This window comes from Carcharhinus amblyrhynchos, chromosome 16, assembly GCF_965287045.1.
Source record: "Carcharhinus amblyrhynchos chromosome 16, sCarAmb.v2.hapA, whole genome shotgun sequence".
NCBI classification, from domain to species: Eukaryota; Metazoa; Chordata; class Chondrichthyes; order Carcharhiniformes; family Carcharhinidae; genus Carcharhinus; species Carcharhinus amblyrhynchos.
In genome coordinates this window covers 52,853,577-52,872,883 of record NC_137339.1, presented here as the reverse complement: position 1 = coordinate 52,872,883, position 19,307 = coordinate 52,853,577, and the positions used below count along the sequence as shown (strand labels likewise).

At 42.6% G+C, this 19,307-nt stretch overlaps 1 protein-coding gene across 2 annotated transcripts in view; it reads left to right on the top strand.

The window, feature by feature from the left end:
• The window catches only part of ppp4r1l (protein phosphatase 4, regulatory subunit 1-like), a 150,316-nt gene that overhangs the window by 81,501 nt on the left and 49,508 nt on the right, over positions 1-19,307 (top strand). For both annotated transcript variants that reach the window (XM_080205091.1, XM_080205092.1), the window contains 2 exons: positions 16,038-16,130; positions 16,713-16,898. In XM_080205091.1, the coding sequence (XP_080061217.1) occupies positions 16,038-16,130; positions 16,713-16,898 (279 nt within the window). The remainder of the gene's footprint in view (positions 1-16,037; positions 16,131-16,712; positions 16,899-19,307) is intronic.

The following is a 19,307-nucleotide window of genomic DNA, read 5'->3' as shown; positions in this document are numbered from 1 at the left end:
AAATACTGACCCCCCACCTAATCCCATTTACCAGCATTGTCCCATGCTCTTGAATGTTGTGACATGCCAAGTGCTCATCCAGCTACTTCTGAAGGATGTGAGGTAACCTGCCTCTACCATCCTCCCCAGATAGCATATTCCAGGCATATTCCTCTGGGTACAAAGGATTTTCCTCACATTTCCCCCTGAACCTCCTGCCTCACACCATGAACCTATGCCCCCCCCCCATGACTGACACTTCAACTAAGAGGAACAGCTGCTCCCTATCCACTCATAATCTTGTACATCTCAATCAGGTCACCCCTCAGTCTTTTTCTGCTCCAACGAAAGCAACTCGAGCCTACCCAACTTCATAGCTTAAATGTGGTATCCCAGGCAGCATTGTGGTGAATTTCCATAGATACCTTACAATGTAGAAAGAGGCCATTCAGCCCATCGAGTCTGCACCAACAACAATCCCACCCAGGCCCTATCCCCATATATTTACCCACTAATTCCTCTAACTTACGCATCCCGGAACACTAAGGGGCAATTTAGCTTGACCGATCCACCTAACCCACACATCTTTGGATTGTGAGAGGAAACCGGAGCACCAGGAGGAAACCCACACAGACATGGGGAGAATGTGAAAGCTCCGCACAGACAGTGACGCAAGCTGGGAATAGAACCCAGGACCCTGGAGCTGTGAAGCAATACTGCTAACCACTATGCTACTGTGCCGCCCCATTTCCTTAGCACTTCCTCCAGTGCAATCGCATTCTTCCTATAATGTGGCAGAATTGCATTCAGTACAGTACTATGACTTCACCAAAGTTCTAATCAACTCCAACATGACTTCCCTTCTGTCCCATATGTCTTTTTCACCACTCTACTAACATGCTCTTCCACCTTCAAAGATCTATGGACAAACATGCCAAAGTCCCTTTGCTCCACAGGAGTTCCTAGTGTCATGTTATTCATTGGATACTCCTTGTCAAGTTACCCCTTTCAAAGTGTATCACCTGTCACCTTTCAGGGTTAAATTCCATCTGTTGCTTATTTGCCCATTTCACATTCTGTCTATATCCAAGATGTAGCCCAAGACACGCAGTCTCGCTGTTAACCACCCGGCCAATCTTGGTGTCATTAGCAACTTACTGATCCTACCTTACACAGTCATTTATGTCATTCATATAAATGAGAAATAATAGGGGACCCAACACAGATTCCTGTGATACGCCACTGGAGACTGGCTTCCAGTCACTGAAAGAAGTCTCACAACACCAGGTTGAAGTCTAACCAGTTTATTTGATAGTAAACCCACAAGCTTTCGGAAATGCTGTTTCTTCGTCCACACACCTGACGAAGGAACAGCGTTGCCGAAAGCTTGTGGGTTTGCTATCAAATAAACTGGTTGGACTTCAACCTGGTGTTGTGAGACTTCTTACTGTGTTTACCCCAGTCCAATGCTGGCATCTCCACATCATTCCAGTCACTGAAGCAGCCTTCTGTCATCACTCTCTGTCTCCTAAAACTGAACTAATTTTGAATTCACTTTATCAAATTACCCTATATTCCGTGTGCATTTACCTTCTTTACAAGTTTCCCATGTGGAACCTTGTCAAAGGCTTTGCTGAAATCCATATAAACTACGTTGACTGCACTACCCTCACCTACACACCTGGTCACGTCCTTCTGACAAAGCCATCAGATTGACTACCTTTCAAGCCTTTCCTGTCCAAGTGAAGAATGATGATCCCCTTCAGAAGTTTCTCCAGTAGTCTCCCTACCACTGATGTGAGACTCATTGTAATTCCCTGATTTATCTTTACAACCCTTCTTAAATAGCGAACTACATTAGCTGTTCTACGGTCATTTGGCACCTCCCAATGGCCAGAGAGGAATTAAAAACTTGGGTCAGAGCCCCTGCAATCTCCACCCTTGCTATGTCCTCTGGGTCCACTCATAGGTTGCCCCCATGGTCCCTCACAGGTCCTATTCTTCCCCTGGTTATCCTCTTTCCATTGATATGTGTGTAGAATATCTTGGGATTTTCCCTACTTTTACTAGAAAGCTGGAGCTTTCCCCAGAATTAGGTCCAGTATAGCTCCTTGCCTTATTGGACTCGCTACATATTGATCTAAAAGGTCATCCTGTACCCATTTCAAGAAATCTACTGCATCCAGGCTCTTAACACTATGTATATCCCAGTTAATGTTGGGAAGGTTGAAATCACCTAATATAGTAACTCTATTGGTATGTTTTTATACACTTCCGTGAATTGTGCACATGTTTGCTCCTCAATATCCTACTGACTATCTAGGGATCTATAATAAACACATAGTGGCACAGTGGTTTGCACTGCTACCTCACAGCGCCAGGGATTCGGGTTCAATTCCTGGCTTGGGTCACTGTCTGTGCAGAGTTTGCATGTTCTCCCTGTGTCTGCATGGGTTTCCTCTGGGTGCTCCAATTTCCTCCCATAGTTCAAAGATGTGCACATCAAGTGGATTGGCCATGCTAAATTGCCCCTTTAGTGCTGGGGGGTTAGAAGGATGACATAAGAACATAAGAAATAGGAGCAGGAGTAGGCCATCTGGCCTGTTGTAAAAAAAAGCCTGTTTTAACCCTTATACGGTGGACAAATAACTTTGAGTAGATGTCTTATTGGTACAAACAATATTTATTTAAACCCACACAATCAATAATCACCCACCCGACCAACAATAAGTTATCTTACAGAAAATACTAGAATTCAAGTACAGTACAAGACCTTGACTTAACTGTGTGTGACTGACAAATACCCAAACAGATACTGGCCTTTATCTGTATGCTGGTCTTGGTAGTTGTCTGTGTAGTTTGGTCCTTTGCTCTGGTCTGGCATTCTGGCTGTAGTCTCTCTTTCTTCCTTCTTGGGTGTGGTGGCTCTCCTCTTGCTGGCGATGTTCATCATTGTTGTAGCTCGTTCGTGGGATCAGAGAGAGAGATAGAGAGAGAGCGATTCCTGGTTGTGCAGCATCCTTTATACCCCATTTGGCTTCACGCCCTTTTTTTGGCCATTGCCAATCAATCGATCAGGACTTGATCACCCTGATCGATAAGAGTCCAATCAGGTGCTACCACACCGATCTCTGGGTGTGTCCCTGGCGGCCATGCCTGTATGTGTTGTAGGCACATAGGTCACATACCTTCCTCCTAAATAAGGATTCACGGTGCCTTTACGTCTGGCACACAACCCAGTGTGACCAGAAAGTCTCTTGCATCCTGGAGATGGCCCATATCCTGTGTATTCACTCATCAGGGTTGCAGCCTGTTTGTCTGTCTTTAAACTGCAGCCTGTCAGTTTAGTTTCTTGCCCAGTTATCCCAGAGTGCTTTACAAAACGCCATTTTAGATGGTCTGTTTGGCTACAGGCCCCCCTTTGATCCTGGACGCAAAGCGTGATGGATCACAAATTCAGGACCAATATCTGTCAGGAATTCCCCAGTCACTCAACAGTTAAGCAAGACCCAGGCATTGACATGTACAGTAATAATACATCCCTACAACATATTCCAGAAGCTACAGACAACAACAGTCTACAAATACAAATACAAACAACCACATATTCTAAACCCCACTATTACAATCAGCTAGTTACCCACAAATACAGACAATCAGATATTCTAAACACCATTTTAGGTTCAGAGTTATGCATAGGACAATAATAAATCTTTGATGCAGATGCAAAAGGGAAACAACGTTTAAATTTGGACTGGAGGCTCATGCACTCAAAAGTGCTGAAGAGGTAGGTTTAACTCTCCAAAGTATTTGTAATTTAAAAATTATCCAAATTTGCATAATAAACACCTTTTGCCAGTTACCATTTTAGATGTAAACTTCCAGTCACAGCTCAAAATCTGTCTCCTAGCATACACATAGTATGTTTTTATGACCCAATTAATAGATTGTAACCAATGTACAAGTTGAAGTAATTCAAATAATTTTCTACTTGTTTAACAAATTATAGAGGAAACTCCTCCAGCATTCTGTCTACTTTACCAATTTTATTTATGAATAACATAACTTGCACAAATGGTTTATTTGTTCCCCTTTGAAGCATTTTACTCTTGTAACCCCAAATAACTAAATACTAGGAAAATCCCGTCATCTGTTGTAAAGTCATTGACACTCTCCAGAGCCCTTAACTTTCCAGAAAAATTAACTCCCAACTTGTTAGCATTTACATACATTGAACTGAACAAACGTTACATGTGAACACGAGGATTACCACAGATAACATTTACTCAGTATACAAATGTCACAAAACAGATATTGCTTTGTAAAACTTTCTCACATTCAAATGGTTACATCATAAACTGAGAATATGTTTCAATGCATCCCTCCTTGAAACACAAAACTCATACAGACTCTCTTTCCATTACCCTTTATTTGTCAAACTTATTTATTTCTTTAGAATTTAAGCAACTTCCCATTTATAAGTTGGTTATTTTGTGTACTCAATTTGTTCTATCAATTAAATGTCACAAACTGTAATGCTTAAGTGTAACCAATCACTTTAGTTTGAAAGTTAATAGTGAGAAAATCTGAATGAGCCAAACTCTTCAAGTCTCAGTTATCACAAGGTTGTGACAAACAATCTTGCTTGTCTTGAAGCTGCTGGGCTTGTTATTCATCAGCTATCTATTTAAAACAAAACACATAAGATACATTTGGCTTGGAGCCAAATGAATTAATTTGGTCTCAAAAACTGTCAAATTAAAACAAAAATAAAATTTAGAACCTCCAATATATATAATATTTAATTGCCGGATTAGGAACAGAAGATGGTGAAATCTCTATCGATTAAGAAAACCCAAGAAATAAAACATTCCGATGTGATGATGTCACGATTTCTTCAAGACAAAGGAAAGAGCACATAGTTCCCTCCAAGGTTTAAATCCTTAACAAAATTCAAACTCAGGATTATTCAAAATTCAAATTGGTTATTTCAAACTTCAATTTATGTTCTTCGATTTTGAAATTTCAATTTACTTTCCAAACGTTGTGTTCAAAGTAACATCCCACATTTATTCTATACCTTTTAAGCACAATCATGGCCATTGATTATACTCAAAAGGCTAAGAAAATTCCAAAAATTTATTTCAATTTAATCCAATCCAATTTCCAATTTGTATTTAAAATCTGTATCAAACTCACTGTTGTAAAATCACAATTAGGAGAAGAACATTAACACATTAAATAAACAACAAAACAAAAACATTGATACAACCACTTTACCAAACACACACAGACATACATGGAAGCTTCCAACATTCATTCCACATTATCTTTCATTCAAGTCCAACATTTTAAACTGGGACAAAAATAAAACATTGAAAGGAAATACAGAAAATAGATTAAGACAGGCATCTTCATTCTTCTTCCTTCCAAACTGTAATTAAACTCAAAAACAGAAGTAAATTCAAGAAATCTTATACATAAATTTAAGTTTTAACACTTCCTCAGCCCCTTTGTAGTTAAACCAAAGTGTAAAGCATTGTATAATACTCCTCAAAACAAACAGACTTTTAACAACTCCTGCTGTTAATCTAATGCAACAACAATCACCTACATTCAACAAGTAACCAGACCACACAAACACACTGAAATAAAAAAAACTACTTGACTTATTAGCTCAACCTTAGATTTAGTCTAATCAATTTTCCATCTTGCCAATTAATTTATAATTTCCTAGTAAATTGAGAGAACATTGTTCCTTTCTCTCAAAATTCTATAACACACACTGCAAACTCCCTCCTTTTAAAATAAACAAAGGACCACTTGGGTGTGACTAGAGACAGTGCTAAGATTCTTTAAAATATTCATTCCCTCCCAATCAACAACATCTCCTGGTAATTCCTTCCTTGCAACTAATAGTCACAGAATTCATCAGACCAGGGGCAAATTCTAAACTTACTGTGGGATCAGGTGCCTCCAAAAAAAAAAGGTGGGGGTGGGGGGGATCCCCAGTCAATGCCACAACCCAATCCATAAACACCATCTCTCTCAGACTCAGCTGTCCCACACTGATCACAGACAACATCCTTATCTGCATTGTCAACTTCAGATTTTAATTGATTAATCTCCTGCTGAAACTTGGAGTAATCAGAACTTGGATTCTTTTCACTAACTTGATAAACTTAAAACTGACTCACAGACAATATTGTTTTGTTTTGTTCCTGCTTATCTACTTTCCCACAAAATTACTTATTTCTTCTCTTAACTTCTCAACTAACTCTCATAATTTCTAACTCCTCTTTTAACTTAATTTTCTCTGACTTTTCACTCTGTAACTCTTCTAAACTGATAATCACAATAACGTTACCCAGTTTCAACATTTTCTTTTATTGCTGTTTCTCTCATCAAAACATCTGACTCATGGATCCCAGATCCAAAAACTCACTATAATTTTCTACGTAGTTCTCTAGGCATAGTCCCAGGAGAACAAGAAGTGACTGAAAGGGTACAGTGCCTACTAATTTACCAATCAGTCCCTCTAAGTCAGTTAGTACCAAGGGTATGATGAACACCCCTCTCTACTCCAGAGTTAGGTTTGAGCCTTGCCTCATGGTCGACAATAGAGATCACTCTTCCCCTTGACTAGCCTTACTTCAAAATCTGCCCTTGGGATCCCAGTCCTATCTCAGCATTAGCACAAGATTCTGCCCATAGGGGCCACTTTTTCTTCTTAATATATTCTCTGATTCTTTTTTCCCATATGGGACACTTCTCTGCCTCTATACTGTTTCCTGCCATTCTATATTTAATGACAAGGGGTAGGGAGGCGATCGGACTGCGGGTACGGCTTTATGCTATGTTCCGGTCCTAATCCCTCTGGGTTCTAATACAAACCTACAGAGTTTACCCTATCCTCCTTGTTAGTAACAATACATGCACAATAAACAATTTCCCGAAAGCAGTTATTTGTCCAATAAGGAGTTCACACCTGTTGGCTCTGAGTTTTAAATAACCATTCAATTTAAAGTCTGTGGGGTTCGATATCGGAGCAACAAAGTTACTTCTTATCGATGCCCACCCAGGGACGCCAAATGTTGTAAAAAAAAAGCCTGTTTTAACCCTTATACGGTGGACAAATAACTTTGAGTAGACGTCTTATTGGTACAAACAATATTTGTTTAAACCCACACAATCAATAATCACCCACCCGACCAACAATAAGTTATCTTACAGAAAATACTAGAATTCAAGCACAATACAAGACCTTGACTTAACTGTGTGTGACTGACAAATACCCAAACAGATACTGGCCTTTATCTGTGTGCTGGTCTTGGTAGTTGTCTGTGTAGTTTGGTCCTTTGCTCTGGTCTGGCATTCTGGCTGTAGTCTCTCTTTCTTCCTTCTTGGGTGTGGTGGCTCTCCTCTTGCTGGCGATGTTCATCATTGTTGTAGCTCGTTCGTGGGATCAGAGAGAGAGAGAGAGAGCGATTCCTGGTTGTGCAGCATCCTTTATACCCCATTTGGCTTCACGCCCTTTTTTTGGCCATTGCCAATCAATCGATCAGGACTTGATCACCCTGATCGATAAGAGTCCAATCAGGTGCTACCACACCGATCTCTGGGTGTGTCCCTGGCGGCCATGCCTGTATGTGTTGTAGGCACATAGGTCACATACCTTCCTCCTAAATAAGGATTCACGGTGCCTTTACGTCTGGCACACAACCCAGTGTGACCAGAAAGTCTCTTTCATCCTGGAGATGGCCCATATCCTGTGTATTCACTCATCAGGGTTGCAGCCTGTTTGTCTGTCTTTAAACTGCAGCCTGTCGGTTTAGTTTCTTGCCCAGTTATCCCAGAGTGCTTTACAAAACGCCATTTTAGATGGTCTGTTTGGCTACAGGCCCTTCGAGCCTGCCCCGCCATTCAATAAGATCATGGCTGATCTGTCGTGGCTCAGTTCCACATTCCCGCCCTCTCCCCATAACCCTTAATCCCCTCCCTTATCAAAAACCCATCAACCCGCGTCTTAAAAATATTTAGCGAGGCAGCCTCCACCACCTCAACGGGCAGAGAATTCCAGAGATTCACCACCCTTTGAGTGAAGAAGTTCCTCCTCAACTCCGTTCTAAACCGCCCCCCCTTTATCTTGAGGCTGTGCCCCCTAGTCCTACTGTCCTTTCTGAGCGGGAAGAGCCTCTCCACCTCTATCCTATCCATCCCATTCATCATCTTGTACGTCTCAATGAGATCTCCCCTCATTCTTCTAAACTCTAACGAGTACAGGCCTGGTTTATTCAGCCTCTCCTCATAGCTCAACCCCCTCAACTCCGGCATCAGCCTAGTAAACCTCCTCTGCACTCCCTCCAAGGCCAAAATATCCTTGCGTAAGTACGGCGCACACTTCCCAGGAATCCAGCGACGTCTGGAAAATAACCACCAAGGCATCCACTATCACCTTCGCCATTTCTTTCAGAACCCTCGGATGCATTCCATCCGGTCCTGGGGACTTGTCCACAATCAGCCCTTCCAGTCTGTCGAGCACCGCCTCGCTAGTAACAGTAATGTCATTGAGACCCTCCAGTCCTACCACCTTTCCATCTCTAACACCCGGCAAATTATTCACGTCCTCCTCCGTGAAGACCGAAACAAAAAAGTTATTCAAGACCTCAGCCATTTCCCCATCCCCGACCACTAAGTCCCCCTTCTCATCCTCTAAGGGTCCAACGTTCACCCTAGCCAGCCTCTTCCTTTTTATATACTTATAAAAACTCTTGCTATCCTTTTTTATATTAAGCGCTAGCCCAGCTTCATAGTTTCTCCTACCCTTCTTTATCAATTTCTTTGTCAATCTTTGTTGATATTTAAACCTCTCCCTATCCTCTTCTCGCCCACTACTCTTAGCTACTCTAAACGCCTCTGCTTTTAATTTAACACTTTCCTTCACCTCCTTCGTTATCCACGGCTTATTACCTCTCCTCCTACGATCCTTTTTGACCATCGGAATAAATTTCTGCTGAGCACCAAGAAAGATCTCCTTAAAGATCCTCCACTGCTCCTCAGCAGACCTACCTTCCAACGCGCTCCCCCAGTCCACATTCGCCAATTCCTCTCTCATCCTACCGTACTCCCCTCTGTTCAAACAAAGGACACGTGTCCGGGAACCCACTTTGTCCTCCTCCATCTGCACCAGAAACTCCACCATACAATGATCACTGTCCGCAAGAGGATACATACGTGGGGTTGCAGGAATTGGGCCCTGGTGGGATTGTCGTCGGTGCTGATCCCTAGCTTCTGCACGAGGGATTCTATGAAATTTCTATGAATACTCCCCTCCTCCAAGATGTCAGCTCCCCTGACTGCAGTAACTAACTCCTTAACTAATTATCAGCTTTCAAGGATTCCAATCCTCTGAGGACAATGGGATGAAGGAGTACAATATCAAGGGTAGGACTCTTAGCAGTGTTGAGGAGCAGAAGGACCTTGGGGTCCGGGTCCATAGGACTCTTAAATTGGCCTTGTAGGTGGAGGATGTGGTCAAGAAGGCGTATGGTGTACTGGCCTGCATTAATCGAGGGATTGAGTTTAGGAGTCGGGAGGTAATGCTGCAACTTTATAAGACTCTTGTCAGACCCTACTTGGAGTACTGTGGGCAGTTCTGGTCGCCTCACTACAGGAAGGACGTGGAAGGTATTGAGAGGGTGCAGAGGAGATTTACAAGGATGTTGCCTGGATTGGGAGGCATGCCTTATGAAGATAGGTTGAGGGAGCTAGGTCTCTTCACTCTGGAGAGACAAAGGTTGAGAGGCGACCTGATAGAAGTTTATAAAATGTTGAGAGGAATAGATAGGGTGGATTCTCGGAGGCTATTTCCCAGGGATGAAATGGTCACTACAAGAGGACACTGGTTTAAGGTGCTGGGGAGCAAGTGCAGAGGAGATGTTAGGGGGAAGTTTTTCACTCAGAGGGTGGTGGGTGAGTGGAATCGGCTGCTGTCGGTGGTGGTAGAGGCGAACTCGCTGGGGTCTTTAAAAAGACTTCTGGATGAATACATGGGATTTAATGGGATTGGGAGTTACAGATAGTTCTGTGGCCTGGTAGGTACGGATATGATCAGCGCAACTTGTGGGCCGAAGGGCCTGTTTGTGCTGTGTTCTATGTTCTATGACTTCCACTCTCTTCATGATTATCTCATCTAATATTTGTTTTCCTCCTGGACTACTGAATCTGCATCATCCCTTTCCTTGTAAATATGGACACAAAATATTCCCTTTCCACAACCTCTGCATCTACACATAAGTTCCCTTTTTCACCTCCGAGGTCCTAATTTTTTCCTTAACCTTTACCATTAATATACTGGTAAAACATCTTTGGGGTTTTCTGTAGCTTAATAATCACTCTTCATGCTCTCTTTGTTTTCCTTATTTCATTTTTTTAAACTCAGTCCTTGCACTCCCTGTATTTGTCTAGATTATCTGCAGTGCTTACTTCTTTGTGCCTATTGTGAATATTTTCTTTTTCTCTTTGATCTTCTCCTGTATTCCTCTTGGGTGTAGATTTGGCAGTACCACTTTTATTTTTGGAGGGGCATGTCTGCTTTGCACATTTAGGATCCCGTCTTTCAGTGTTTACCACCGGTTTTCCACTGATTTATCCTCTGGCAATGCTGTCAGGTTCACCTCTGCCACATTCTTTCTTATTCCTGTAAAATTCCTCTTGTTCTTACGGCAGAAATTTGACAACTTATTTGTTCTTCTATCTCCCTTTTACTACTGGGGGGTCCATAGTATACTCCCAGTCATGTGACTACCTTTTTTTCTAAGTTCAACCCATAAAGCCTCGTTTGACCTGTTCAGTATGTTATCCCATCTCACAACTGGAATTCATTCTTTAGCCATTAGTGTTACTCTGTTAGTGACAGAGACAGAGATGTGGTTAAAAGAAGAGCAGGACTGGCAACTAAATATTCCAGAGTATAAGTGTTTCAGGCGTGACACAGGAGGGTCAAAAAGAGGTGGGGGAGTGGCGTTGTTAGTTAGGGAGCACATTACAGCAGTGCAGAGGGAGGACTATTTAGAGGAGTTGGGTAATGAGTCGCCGTGGGTGGAGTTCAGAAACAGGAAGGGAGCAATCACTATGCTGGGGGTATACTATAGGCCACCCAATAGCCCATGAGAAGTGGAAGAAAGTATATGTAAGGAAATTCTGGATAGGTGCGGAAAAAAATAGGGTTGTTGTACTGGGAGACATTAATCTCCCTGGGGTGGCTTGGAAGGTGCCTGGGGCTGGGGGTCTGGACGGGGAAGAATTTGTAAAATGTGTACTGGAAGGCTCTTTGGAGCATTATGTGTCTAGCCCGACTAGAGAGGGGGCTATACTATATCTAGTTCTGGGAAATGAGCCTTGTCACGTGGTCAAGGTTTCAGTAGGGGAACATGTGGCAAAGAGTGACCACAATTCTGTCTACTTTAGGATACTAATGGAAAAGGATGAGTGTTGTCTGAAGGGGAGGGTGCTAAATTGGGGGACGGCTAGCTATAGCTGGATTAGGCAGGAACTGATAGCCACTGATTGGGAGAGGTTGTTTGAGGGTAAGTCCGCATCTGGGAGTCTTTAAAGGGACAGCTGATAAGGTTGCAGGACAGACATGTGCCTGTTAAGAGGAAGGATAGGAAAGGTAGGATTGGAGAGCTGTGGATAACTAGGGACATTGAGGACTTGATCAGGAAGAAAAGAGAGGCTTATGTTAGGTCCAAGCAACTGGGAATGGAGAGCGCTTTGGAGGAACACAGAGAGAGCAGGAGAGAACTCAAATGAGGAGTTAGAAGGGCGAAAAGGGGGCACGAAATGGTCTTGGCAGACAAGATTAAGGAAAATTTACTCATATGTTAGGAACAAAAGGGTGGTTAGAGAAAAAATCGGTCCTTTTAGGGACAGAGGAGGGGAACTATGCTTAGAGCCTGAGGGAATGGGGGAGAACCTGAATGAATACTTTGTGTCAGTATTCACGAAGGAGAGGGACTTGTTGTCTGGAAGTGTCTTGGAGGGAATTGTTGATCCGTTGGAGAAAATATCCACTACGAGGGAGGAAGTGTTAGGGTTTTTAGGTGGTATTAAAACTGATAAATCTCCGGGGCCTGATGGCATTTATCCTAGGCTGCTGAGGGAGACGAGATGAAATTGCTGGGCCTCTGACACAAATCTTTGTCTCTTCTTTGGACACAGGTGAGGTCCCAAAGGACTGGAGGATAGCAAACGTGGTACCATTGTTTAAAAAGGGTAGTAGGGATAACCCGGGTAATTATAGGCTGGTGAGCTTGACGTCAGTGGTAGGGAAGTTGTTGGAGAGGATTCATAGAGATAGAATGTATACGTATTTAGAACATGGCAGTCTCATTAGTGACAGGCAACATGGATTTGTAAAGGGGAGGTTGTGCCTTACGAATCTCGTAGCATTTTTTGAGGAGGTGACAAAAACGGTTGACGAGGGACAAGCCGTGGATGTCGTCTATATGGATTTCAGTAAGGCGTTTGACAAAGTCCCTCATGGTAGGTTGGTGAAAAAGGTTAAGGCTTATGGGATACAAGGACAGGTGGCTAAATGGATTGAGAACTGGCTTGGTAACAGGAGACAGAGGGTAGTAGCAGAGGGGTCTTTTTCTAGCTGGAGGTCTGTGACTAGTGATGTGGCGCAGGGCTCAGTACTGGGACCTTTGCTATTTGTAATATACATAAATGATTTGGAAGAGGGAGTAACTGGTGTGATCAGCAAGTTTGCAGATGACACAAAGATGGCTGGACTTGCTGATAGTGATGAGCAGTGTCACACAATACAGCAGGATATTGATAGGCTGGAAAATTGGGTGGAGAAATGGCAGATGGAATTTAATGCAGATAAATGCGAGGTGATGCATTTTGTGGGGGAGTTATACAATAAATGATAGGACTATTAAGAGTATAGAAACACAAAGGGCCCTAGGTGTGCAAGTACACAAGTCCTTGATGGTGGCAGTACAGGTGGAGAAGGTGGCGAAGAAGCTTTATGGTATGCTTGCTTGTATGGAGGGGTATTGTATTGTAGGGGTATGGAGTAAAAAAGCTGGAGTCTAATGTTGCAGTTGTATAGAATGTTGGTAAGACCGCATTTGGAGTACTGCGTCCAGTTATGGTCGCCGTACTACTGGAAGGACATGGAGACCCTGGAGAGTGCAGAGGAGGTTTACCAGGATGTTGCCTGGTATGGAAGGTCTTAGCTATGAGGAGAGATTTGGCACATTGGGGCTGTTCTTCTTCGAAAGACGGAGAATGCGGGGAGATCTAATAGAGGTGTATAAGATTATGAAGGGTACAGATAGAGTGAACAGTGGGAAGCTTTTTCCCAGGTTGGATACGAAAATCACGAGGGGCCACGGGCTTCGGGTGAGAGGGGCGAGGTATAATTCAGATGTTAGAGGAAGTGTGATAGTGTATGAATGAAGCAGTGGCATGATGGGAAAAATGGTTAAGTAATTGGTATAAAGGAGAGCTGACCAAGCTATTCCAAATAAAACTGTAAAACTGACTCTGAATAACTTAAGACATGACGGACATCAGAGAAGGTCAAGACCTGATAAGGCTGACTCCACATGACTTAGGGCTGGAGGAGTGAGGCGAGATAAGGTCAGAGTCACAGAACCTTCTATTACATCAGAAAACAAGATATGGTCAGAGATCACAGAACCTTTCTGTTCCTTCAAAGGACAAGATAATGATATTATTGATGAGACAGAGGGGTCTCGGAGGTCACTGGATCCTAATACAATTGACGATGTATTACTGCTTGTGTTACTAATTGAACGTGTACACTGATAAGAAAAAGGTATAACTATGGAACTGATTCTTGTAGCTGGCGCGGTTTTGGGATAGAATCAGCTGTTTGTAGGGACTGCTCTCTATCTCCAAGACTCTGCCATATACTGCATGCAGTTTTCTGACAATAAAAGCTAGTTGTTTTTGCAAAGCAAACTTTGTTTAAGTTTTACTATCACAGCTCGGAAAACAAGAAATTCTCCACTACAACAGAAGGTTTTCCCCGCAGAGGGTGTGGGAGCTTGGTATGCACTGCCAAGTAGAGTGGTGGAGGCAGGCACACTAGAGTTGTTTAAGGCTTACCTAGATAGGCATATGAGCAGACTAGAGATAGAGCGATCCAGAAGACTGTTCTAAATAAGGGTCAAGAGCCTCAGGACGTTCCTGGGAGTCAATAGATTCCTGTGGGCCGTCCAACATATTTTATGGCTCACCTGTCTTATGTTTGAGATTCTGGGGATCTTCCGTGAATATCTGTAAAAGCTGTGTATGTTTATTAATGTCTTTTTTTACATCCGCAGGTGATTTGGTCCACCTTGTTGGCTGACAAGGGGCATACACGCGGTGGGTTGTGCGAGGGCTGCTCTTGGATGTTGGTTCAAGAGTTGCCTAGTGCTTCACGTCATTAGTGTACACTTAAACTGGACCAACTGACGGGCAACACGACAGCTCAGTGACTATCACTGTTTGCTGTGCAGATACATGGACCTGGGTCAGATCTCCGACTTGGGTCGGTGTCTGTGGGAGTTTGCACATTCTCCCCGTGCTTGCATGGGTTTTCCTCCCACACCCCAAAAATGTGCTTTTAGGCTGATTGGTGTTAACAAATTGTCCCTAATCTGGCGTAGAGAAAAGTCATAGGTAGAAGAAGGTAGATGAGGCATTCACTGAATGTTAAAATGGCGGCGCAGGCTTGTTGGGCCGAAGGGCTTGTTTCCTGTGCTGTGTTGTTCTTTGTTCTTTGTTCCCTCCTTTTTTATCTAACAGTAAACTGTGTCTGAAGGCTCTGATCACCAGGGATATTGAACTGTCAACTTTTTCCTTCGTTTAACCAGGTTTCCATTATAGCAATGACATCTTGCTGCCATGTCTCTACCTGTGCTCTTAACTCATCTACCTTATATTGACGTATAAATAGTTTAACCCTGTCAATTCTCCTTGCTGGACACTTTTTAAATTTAGTTTCTCCTGTAATTCCAAGTCTGTTACGACGCCACCTTAAGGGTGGAGGGCACAGTTTAAAATTTGCAGATGACATAAGACTTTGTAAATTGTGAATTGTATTGTAAATTGTGAGAAGGATATAGTATAGACTTCAAAGTTTTAGACAGGCTGGTAAAATGGGCAGACAAGCGGCAGTCTAAATTTAATACAGAGGAATGTAAAGTGATATGTTTTGGTCGCAGGAATGAAGAACTTTTCATCTTCTGGAGCACCTAATAAGATTGACTTCAATGTCCCCCTTTCATTTACCCACTTGCCACCAAAACTATAAGTGAGACACAAAACCAATTAACATGTCTTGCATAGAATATAAAATTTCCAATGAGGAATGAACTTTTCACATTTAATCTTGACTTTGTTCTCTAACTTGGCCTGCATTAAATACAAAATAATAATAAAATTGTAACCTCGTGAGCTGTAAAGTGACTGACTGCCTAAAACAGGAGTTATGTTGACAAGCACATGGTTTATTCTGCCAAACCCTTTTCAAATATTAAATTCCACCGGTGAATGTGTCATTGGATCATGGGGCTTCTTTGAGACAAAATCACTGGGAAGAGACTTATCCACAGGCAGGCGTACCGTGATGATTTAATGCTGTCGTTGAGTGCATGCTTTTTAGATATTTCTTTTAATGGCCCAACGAGTAAAACAAACTCAAATTAACTTAGGGACAAATTAAGAGGGGCAGCCCCCCAAAAAGGAAGGGGGGACGGCCCAAACAGAAACCAAAGCCCAAAGGAAACTTAAAACATTAAATGCTTTTTAGATATGCTGCTCTCATCATATGATAGCGGTTAAGACATTAAACAATAATTGGAGTTGTGCATTTTCAGGAAGTGCTCTGAATGGCTGAACAGTCTTTGCTCTTCCTTGTCTCTTTGTTTCTCTTTTCTATACCTGTTTGTTTATTGGGAGCAGTATCTACCTCTGTATGATTTCATATTGTGTATGCTTGTGTTTCACACATTGTGTTCTTCCACTTTCAGAGTCTGAGTAATCAGCCAAGCTGTGATGCTGGGTCATTAGAGCTGGAACATGATGACAGTTTGCTCTTTGGTGACGATCAGTCGAAAGTGCAGGTTGGTTTTGGAGAAATGTGGTCTTCAGCTCTTGTGCAAAATAAGGTCATTGATACTTCTGATGCATTACTAATGATCCCAGAATGTCTGATAACTGAGGCATTTTGCCTCCCTTGACTTGCCCCAAATGTAATTCAACAACCCCAGTGATTGGGATATAAAAGAACAAAAACTTGTTTGATTACATAGGTGGACCAGAAAATAATCATAGTCTCATTTATCTTTCTCCTGGCCCTCGACGCATGACTGAAGGAGAAAATATTGAGATAAATGGTTGCTTGCTGAGTTCAGAATTGGGTTTGCTGCTTGTAAATACGCATGTGGCCTGTGTGACTTCCATTTAACACCAAGTTGGGGCTCAGTTTCCCATCTGGAAATAAATTGGACGTAATTGTGAGCTGTCATGCAGCAATGGATTGTTTTTCATCTCTGTCAAATTTATCAATGACCAATAATGGAGGTATCAACAGCATAAACCTTCTTTTATCCTTTGTCTCAGTTTTGCTTTCATAAATGCAATTTCCAGATAGTTTATAGTGATGCTTTTTTAAAACTTGCAGCATCTGCTTTTTCCCGCTTCAGGATGTTATTCCGCAGCCATTGCTGGACCAGTACCTGTCAATGACTGATCCTTCCCGGGCGCAAACTGTTGACACTGAAATTACGAAGCACTGTGCATACAGTCTCCCAGGTGTGGCTCTCACCCTTGGCAGACAGAACTGGCATTGTTTGAAGAATACCTATGAGACACTAGCATCTGATGTGCAGGTGAGTAGTTGAACCCAAAGCTGTGAGTTACTTGCCTCTTGGTGCATTATTGGTGCATCATATTAAAACTGAGTAATTGTATTTTCCTTCTCTATTACGTGTGTACCCTCATATAGTGTGGAAGTAATGGCGGCATATTCTGCGCCCTCTCCTTTCATTCTCCAGTATGTACTGTATGAATGGTATGCTTTCTGTGTATAGTGTGCAAGAAACAATACTTTTCACTGTATATCAATACATGTGACAACAAATCAAATCAAATCAAAAATCGAAATGCAGTGTGATAGTCATTGTGGAGCTTTTATTCTAGCTTCCAAGGATCCTTGGGTGAAGAAATGCTAATTAATTTTTCTTTCACCACACCTATGGATTTCCTACAGCCAGTCTGAAACTACAAGTCCTGTATTGGCTATCACACTGCAAGTCGGTTTTTGATTTGATTTGTTGTCACATGTATTGATATACAATGAAAAGTATTGTTTCTTGCGCACTATACAGAGAAAGCATACCATTCATAGAGTACAAAAGGGAGAATGAAAGGAGAGGGTGCAGAATATAGTGTTACAGTCATAGCTAGGGTGTAGAGAAATATCAACTTAATATAAGGTAGGTCCATCCAAAAGTCTGATGGCAGCAAGAAGTTTGAACTCGTTCTTGAGTTGGTTGTTACGTCACCTCAGATGTTTGTATCTTTTTTCCAACAGAAGAAGGTATGTCTGGGTGCATGGGGTCCATGATTATACCGGCTGCTTTTCCAAGGCAGCCGGAAGTGGAGACAGAGTCAGTGGATGAAAGGCTGGTTTGCAAGATGGACTGGACTCCACTCACAACCTTTATAGCTTCTTGTGGTCTTGGTCAGATCAGAACAAAGAACAGTACAGCACAGAAACGGGCCCTTCAGCCCACCAAACCTTTGCTGATCATTTGTCCTACCTAGACCAACCGTCTGTTCTATTTCCCGTCTGTTCATGTTCTATCCAGATAAATCTTTAAATGTTGCTAACATGTCTGCCTCACTTGGCAGTACATTCCAGGCCCCCACAACCTCTCTTTCCCCCACACATCTCTATTAAACCTTCCCCCCCTTACCTTGAACTTGTGCCACTTGTAGTGGTCGTTTCTGCCCTGGGAAAAAAAACTTCCAACTGTTTATCTTTATCCATGCCCTCCATCATTTTATAAACTTCTATCAGATCGACCCTCAGTCTCTGCCTTTCCAAGGAGAGCAATCCCAGTTTATTCAATCTCTTCTCATAGCTAATACCATCACACCATGCAACATCTTGGTAAACCTTTTCTTTACTGCCTTCACATCCTTCCGGTAGTGTGGTGACCAGGATTGGACACAGTATTCCAAATGTGGTCTAATCAATGTTTTGTACAGCTGTAATGTAATTTGCCATCTGCTATACTTGATGCCCCATCCGATGAAGGCAAGCATGCCATATGCATTCTTCACCACCTTTTCCACCTGTGCTTTCACTTTTAAGTTCACGGCATGACACAGTAGCACAGTGATTAGCACTGCTGCGTCACACTCCAGGAACCTGGGTTCGATTCTCGGCATGGGTCGCTGTCTGTGTGGAGTTTGCACATTTTCCTTGTGTCTGCGTGGGTTTCCTTTGGGTGCTCCGGTTTCCTCCCACAGTCCAAAGATGTGCGGGTTAGGGTGGTTGGCTGGCTATGTTAAAATTGCCTTTAGTGTCCTGAGATGCGTAGGTTAGAAGGATTAGTGGGTAAATATGTAGGGATATGGAGGTAGGGCCTTGATGGGATTGTGGTTGGTGCAGACACAATGGGCCGAATAGCCTCTTTCTGTACTGTAGGGTTTCTATGATTCTATCATCTCTCTGTGTGTCTGAGCTTCTGACGGTTCTGCCATTTATTTTGTAGCTCCAAGAAAAATGGTGTGGTAATAGTAAGGGATTTTCCCAACATTGACTGGGACAGTCATAGTATTAGAGGGTTGGATGGAGAGAAATTTATTGAGTGTATTCAGGAGGAACTTCTTATTCAGTATGTGGATGGCCTGACTAGAGAGAGAGCAAAACTTGACTTCCTCTTAGGAAATACGGAAGGGCAGGTGGCAGAAGTGTTAGTGAGGGATCACTTTGGGACCAGTGACCATAATTCTATTAGTTTTAAGATAACTATGGAGAATGATAGTCTGGCCCAAAAATTAAAATTCTAAACTGGGGCAAGGCCAATTTTGATAGCATCAGGCAGGAACTTTTAACAGTTAATTGGGGGAGTCTGTGGGAAGGCAAAGGGCCATCTGGTAAGAGGAAGCTTTCGAAAGTGTGTTAACCAGGGTTCAGGGTAAGCATGTTCCTCTTAGAGTGAAAGGCAAGGCTGGTAGCAGTAGGGAACCCTGGATCAATCAGGATATTCAGGCCCTGGTCAGGAAGA